Source organism: Eulemur rufifrons, chromosome 16, assembly GCF_041146395.1.
Source record: "Eulemur rufifrons isolate Redbay chromosome 16, OSU_ERuf_1, whole genome shotgun sequence".
In the NCBI taxonomy this organism is placed as follows: domain Eukaryota; kingdom Metazoa; phylum Chordata; class Mammalia; order Primates; family Lemuridae; genus Eulemur; species Eulemur rufifrons.
In genome coordinates this window covers 50,050,762-50,057,569 of record NC_090998.1, presented here as the reverse complement: position 1 = coordinate 50,057,569, position 6,808 = coordinate 50,050,762, and the positions used below count along the sequence as shown (strand labels likewise).

General features: G+C 42.5%; 1 protein-coding gene across 1 annotated transcript in view; it reads right to left on the bottom strand.

Annotated features, from left to right (window-relative positions):
• Positions 1 to 3,020: 3,020 nt before the first annotated feature.
• RASSF3 (Ras association domain family member 3) overlaps positions 3,021 to 6,808 on the bottom strand; it is a 68,856-nt gene continuing 65,068 nt past the window's right edge. Inside the window, exon 5 of the mRNA XM_069489585.1 lies at positions 3,021 to 4,416. Coding sequence (XP_069345686.1) covers positions 4,267 to 4,416 — 150 coding nt within the window. The 3' untranslated portion in view covers positions 3,021 to 4,266. The remainder of the gene's footprint in view (positions 4,417 to 6,808) is intronic.

Below are 6,808 nucleotides of genomic sequence, written 5' to 3'. Positions count from 1 at the left end.
TACAATTAATGCCCGGCACATGGTAAGCACTTAGCTGGCACTGGCTAATACAGTATGTAGATTTCATCCCCTTCTTTCAATAAAACACCTAATTAAGATCATCTGACAGTGTCCCAAATACAGTATACAATTCTTGAGAACTGATTTTTGCAACACGTGAGTATTTATTTCAGTAACAGTTACCAACTGATGACAAATTCTGAAAAGAAGTCGAGGGACGGAAAGCAAACTCCCTTTAAGAGATAAAAATTCCAAAACACTCCCCCTGCACCTTGAGTAGTACCCAAAGCTAAACTCCCAGACTAAATTCCTCTAAATATTTCAGCAAAAAAGGAGAACTACATAGAACCATAATTTTCTATCACATTTTCACTTATAAAGCAGCTATCCTCTTTGAAAGTCTCTCTCACGACTCGGTGCCAGCCTTGCTATTTCCGCAGCCCCTCCAGGGGGCAGTATAATAGTAAAAAAAAGTCCCCACAAGACGACTCCCAGGCAAAAACGCCAGAAAGCCCTGGCATGCACACAGGATGGAAACCCCTGGCCACTGCGGTTCCCCAAACACTTTCCAACTCACCTGTGTTGACCCCAAAATACAAATACTCACTTTATGTTGGAGTCCTCTGTTCCAAGGGCAGGAGACTTCACGGCAAGGAGGGCAGAAGGAGATTTCTAAAGAATTGACAAGGTTATATTTTGGTAGTGGCCACAGGGTGTCTACTTTATAATATTTCTTTAATCTGTTCACATGCTTTATACACTTTTGGGTTTCTTTGGTTTTTTGAGACAGGGTCTCACTCTGTTACCCAGGCTGAAACGCAGTGGTACAACCATGGCTTACTGCTGCCTGAAACTCCCAGGCTCAAGCAACCTTCCTACCTCAGCCTCCTGAGTAGCTGGGAATGCCCAATTAAATTTTTTTACTCTCTTTTGTAGAGATGGGATCTTGCTATATTGCCCATGCAGGTCTTGAACTCCTGGCCTCATACTTTTGAAGGTATGTATATTTCACAATTAAAGCAACTGTTTCACGTAAAATAGGAATGTGCTGTACGAGCAGACATTCAGTTAGGGTTATTTTTTCCCCAGAGGATAAAGCAAAGGAAAAATAAATTTGGGAAGACAAATATGACCCACCCAAACCTAGTAAAAGTTGCATTCCAGCATGTGTCCTGGGGTATCTGCAAAAGCAGCTCGTCCCATACCTGTGGAGTTTTTTTGTGTTTTTTTTTTTTTTTTTTTGAGACAAGAGTCTGGCTCTGTTGCCCGGGCTAGAGTGCTGTGGCGTCAACCTAACCCACAGCAACCTCAAATTCCTGAGCTCAAGCAATCCTCCTGCCTCAGCCTCCCGAGTAGCTGGAACTACAGGCGTGCACCACCACACCCGGCTAATTTTTTCTGTTTTTAGTAGAGATGGAGTCTCATTCTTGCTTAGGCTGGTCTCGAACTCCTGAGCTCACGCAATCCTCCTACCTTGGTCTTCTAGAGTGCTAGGATTATTAGTGTGAGCCACCGTGCCTGGCCAACCTTCTTTTTTTTATTTAGCATATTATTGTAAATAAAAACACACAAACATCAGCTAACAACTTTAATTTTTAATAATGGAAATAATTTTGTCATTCCAGAAACAATTCAGGGGAGAAAAATCTTCCCTATAAAAATAAACTTAAACTCATCAAAATTATAAATATTATAACTTCCTTACTTCTGCAATTTAAAATGCTCCCCTGTAAGACCACTGCTCCATTTACCATCTTTCCTGTACCATCACATACACTGAAGAGAAAACAGTATTACGGCAAAGCTTAGGCAGTTTAATAAGGATTTGTACAATGATTTTTAAAAATATTTGGACTGAGTGGCCTTTTTTCTTTTACACATTAAAAATGCTACTGCAGTAACCAGTGTTTAGAAAATATCAGTCTTCAAGAACCATGAACTGACAGAATTTCAATACAGTAAGTTTTCCAAATTGCAACCTGTAGTGCACATGCCGGTGAGCGAGGTTCTGGATAAATACAGATGAGGATGCCTATTTTAGACAATCTACTTCAAGTAAAAAAAAAAAAAAAAAAAATTCACAGAAACCCAACAGCTACTACTTTAGGTTCTAACAGTGTCTTAATCTGAGAAACAAATGCTTCACAAAATATAAGTTTACTGGAATGAGTAATTAAAAGACCAGGTGGTTGATAAGAGTATACTCAAACCCGAGCCATAGTCTGAATAGTAAAACCGGTATAAAAAATCACAAAGGCATTCCCTGAACGATAAAGGTAAAGTGTTGGATAACAATGTCACTAAAACCTCATCAATGCACTAAAAGGAAGTCACATGCAAAATTAAACAAGATGTGCCATACATATTTTATAAGCTAGTTCTACCTTTTTCCCCCCAACGTTCCTCAAAAGCTTATGAAGATATGATTGTCTCAGTCAATTGTGTGGCACAGCATAACCGACACTTAAATCTGCCTCTAACAAGATGGGTATTCTCTGAAAAGTCAGAAGAACCACCAAGAGAGGAACAGAAATGCAATAAAAGGCACAGTTCACTTAAGAGGCAAAGAACTGAAGCACCTTGGAATTTCAAAAAGAATCCATTAGGTGTCACCAAAGTGTTAACAATTCCTTGGGAATTTATAAACAAAAAAATACCTAGACTAAAAATAGAATGTAAGGCTCCTCTGGAACCACAGCACGCCTTTCCCTCTGTTCTCAGATAAATGGCTGCACAAAACAAGGGTATTTAGCCTATTTTAAGGAAGGCTTCTATTGCACATGCATTTCTTTGGATGGCAGGAACATGTACTTTTGTTAAAATATTTCCATAATGAACCCCTGTTGTGTGGTCAGCCAGGTATAGACTTTCCTCCCTTTCTTGGGCCCCTCCCTACTCACAGTCAAGCCGACCCTCGGAACTGAAGATCTGGTAGGTTTGGGTCTTTATTCAACATCCTTGTTCTACATTAGGTTAAGAGCAGCCTCCAATGGATAAGAGAAAGGGAGACAGAAAAGTAGGGAGAGAGAAAAGTAGTGAGAGAGAGGGAGGGAAGAAAGGAGGCAGAGAGGGAGGGAAGGAGGGAGGGAAGGAGAGAGGGAAGGAGGAAGGGAACTGAAAGAAAAAAGGGAAGACGAGGAAAAGAAAAAGGAATAAAAGGAAAGGGAGTGATTGTCCAAAAGTTTGCTGTGAGCCCTTTACTTGATAACAAATCTCCTAGCTAACAATCTAGGGAAAAATAGCTGCTCCTACCCAAATTGCTTTTCAACTTTGAAAACAACCTTTAGGGGACAAACTATATACTGTATGTAACTTGACAGGAGTTAGCACATGGCCATTACCCTGCCCATGCAGAGAAGCTACACCAATTCAACCTTCCACTCCAAGAGGGCAGAATCGGGGCAGATCGAGCAGCGCGAGGCCCACCTGCACCTAGATTCTGAAGATCCACCTGCTTGATTCTCTGGTCAACTGCAGAGTTCATGGGTCCCTCTTTTTGGTTCAGCTCCTGCCTCTTTGGCTCTGTTCCCACATTTTACCAGGAAATCAAGCAATCCTAAAATGGGTCTAACATCTCAACACTGAATGCTTTTAATTCATCTTTAAGCAACTACCCCTTTCTCCTCTACCCTCAGCTTATTAGCCAAGCCACCTTCCCCAGCCCTGAGCGCTCCACCACGACACATGCCTTCTTCCAAACTTGCTTGTACTTTCTTTGTCAAAATGCTACAACATCCTTCACAAATTTCTTTAGAGTTCCTAGATTCCTGTGCCTTTCAATTCACATGGATAGATTCCTCTGACATTTAAAAAAACCAAAACAGACAGGTAGTTTCAAAATAGGACAAGTATTCAGAGAGATTCCTAGTTAAGCTTTTAAAAAATCATTTGCACAACCTTAAGCTTAACATCATCATCACATAATTAAAATAACCAAAAGAAAATTAAGGACAAAAAAAAAAAAAAAAAAAAACCCCCGAGTTCATGCTTCCAAGCACTCTAGAATGCTCCTGAAGAGACTACAGGTTCACAGCTTGCCGAGAGGTAACACTGCGGTGCTGTAACAGAACAAGCTTGCAGACTCCCTTACGTGGGATGCTTAAGGTGCAGGATGCTGCGTGACCAGGTTTGGAGAACTACATCTAGAGATCAAAGGGCAAGACCCTAGCATCTCAGGGCAAGAACGCAGCCCTGGGAGAGGTGAGGCACTTGCTTCTGTTTGTACACGGGTCCTGCACCGCGCCTCGCTGGCGGAGAGCCCTGCCTTTAATCAGGTTTCCACACCTCGCCGAGGGCTTCTTCCAGCTTGTGTCTGTAGGCCGCATAGCGCCTCTTCAGGTTCTGTAGCTGCTCATCTTCTTCCTTGTCCAAGATGCGCAAGAAGTTCTGTAGTTCTGGAAGGCTGAAAGCTTCCCACTGTAAGAGAACACCAACAGAAAAATGCCAGGTGTCTGAGAGGCAGGACCTAGGAATGCTGACCGGGCACGTGCAGGTGTGGCTGCCCAGGGCCTCAGAAGGCACGGTCCACCCCACGCTCCAGTCACCCCTCTACCCGCTTCTCCACCCTCCAAGCTGGCTCTCCCGAAGTCCATTAGACACTTTCATTCTTCACCTGATTTGACCCCCAGAGGCATTAGAAACAACTCCACGCTCCTTCCATCTTAGCTTGAGAGCCCTCATTGTCACTGCCTTCTTGCTCACCTCCCACAATCTTATCACCTCCCAAACAGTTCTCCATTCAGCCTGCTTTTCTCTCCACTGCCCTCTAGGGCTGGCTACGATCATCTATTCCTGCACCCTGGGACAGCCTCCTACCTGGCTTCCTCATTCCACTCTTCCACTCCCCAATCTGTTCCCCAAACACGATACCCTGTGTAAAATGCAAATCTGGTCAAGACTCTGCTCTGCTTAGAACCATCCAACGGCTTCCCTTAGTTGTTCAGGGAACGTATGAAAGATCCTAACCTCTCCAGCCCCGTCTTCCCTACACTGAGCCTCGCTCTCTACCCCAAGTGGCCTGGTACCTGTTCTCCCTTCCTCCACTCTGCCTGGCCGTGAACTCCTACTCATCCTTCACATCTCAGCTTAAATGCCACCACCTTTTCTAAGAAGCCTTCCACCACTTTTCCCCCCTCTTTTCCCACCCAGGACTTAGTCTCTTAGAAGCCCTCATGGAACACTGGCAGCCCTGAAGACAACCAAGATTTAAAAGTATTACAGGCTGGGTGCAGTTGCTCATGCTTATAATCCCAGGCCGAGGTGGGAGAACTGCTTGAGGCTAAGAGTTCAAGACCAGCCTGGGTGACATAGCGAGACCCTTGGTCTCTAAAAAAGTAAAATAAAATAAATTAGCCAGGTGCTGTGGGAGGCTGAGGCAGGAGGATCACTTGAGGCCAGGAGATCAAGGTTACAGTGAGCTGTGATCACACCACTACACTCCAGCCTGGGCAACAGAGTGAGACTCTGTCTCTTATTAAAAAACAAAAAAATTATTTGCTTAGTATCATGTCACCCACAGCTTAACCTACACTGCAACTGCTGTATTTCTCACTCTCTGGGGTTTGTCTCTGACCCTTGGAGCTCTGTGTTCCATTTCCCTAAGAGCACCTGGTACTTAGCTGGCACAAAATACGCTTTAAAAAAAAAAAAAAACTTTTTAAAAATTAAAGCAGTGAACGACAAGCGGGGTATTTGGCATCATCTGGGAGGTTTTTTTCAAAAACATCCTCCTCTCCCAAAGGGGACCCTGGGTCCCGGCTGAGAATCACTGTCTGATGGGACAACCTAATTACCAATGAACAGAGGACAATGACAAAAACACTAAGTGGTCTCAATGAAGAAGACTTCCTGGAGTGGAGTTTGAGGCTGGTTATTAAAGAAAATGAGGAACATGGAATAAGGAGCAAAACTTTCTACATTAGAATATTCTGTTAATTTTTTTTAAATTTAACATTTTATGTTTCACATATGTTGAGGTCTCTAAAATAAAGACATCATATAAAATATCTTCTCTCTCCCACCCTGTAACAGCTGTGGAAAGTTTCTTCCCTTCCTTAAATAACTAAGAAACAAGAACACCATACAGAGGTCCCATACCGCAGTCTAGAACATTAAAGCATAATGCAAAGTAAATTTCAAAACTAACTTGACATTAATTCCTTCCCAGACAATGTAGCTCAAGTTGCACTAAGCTATCTGAAATACTTAAAAGACCAAGAACAAGAAAAATAAAGTGTTGACTAGATTACGCTAATGCGTCTGGCTTAAGCTTTCAGAGCGAAAGATGCAGAGACGCAAAGCCAAAGTAGACATGTGCAGTAACTTTCTCCCCAGAATGAGAGTCTGAACTTCTTCAAAAGCTTCAAAACACCAAGATCAAAAGAAACTTCAAAAAATGTTTAAGATAACTGTCTTCCTAAAACTCCCTGAATAAACGTTTATATATAAATGTACTACTTACAAAGCATGTTCACATACATTTCTAATTGTGACTCAAAACTACCTTTTAAATTTAGTCCCACTTTACAGATTTTAATAGTGAGGGCTGAAAGCTTAGAAGATTTACCCAAGGTCATGCTTCCAATTTAACAAACAGAAAGAGGCAGAGTCCTGGCTTCCTAACTTTTAACCTAGAAACCCTATTCTCACTGTACCACCAAATGTCCTACAGGGATATTACATACCATTTCCTGCTCCAGACAGAAGACTGACACAGAGCCTTAGAGATTTGCTCAAGTGTCATTTTGAAGTTGACATTTGATCTAGAGGGCAGTCCCAATTGCTTTTTTCTTCTACTGAACTGGCTAAA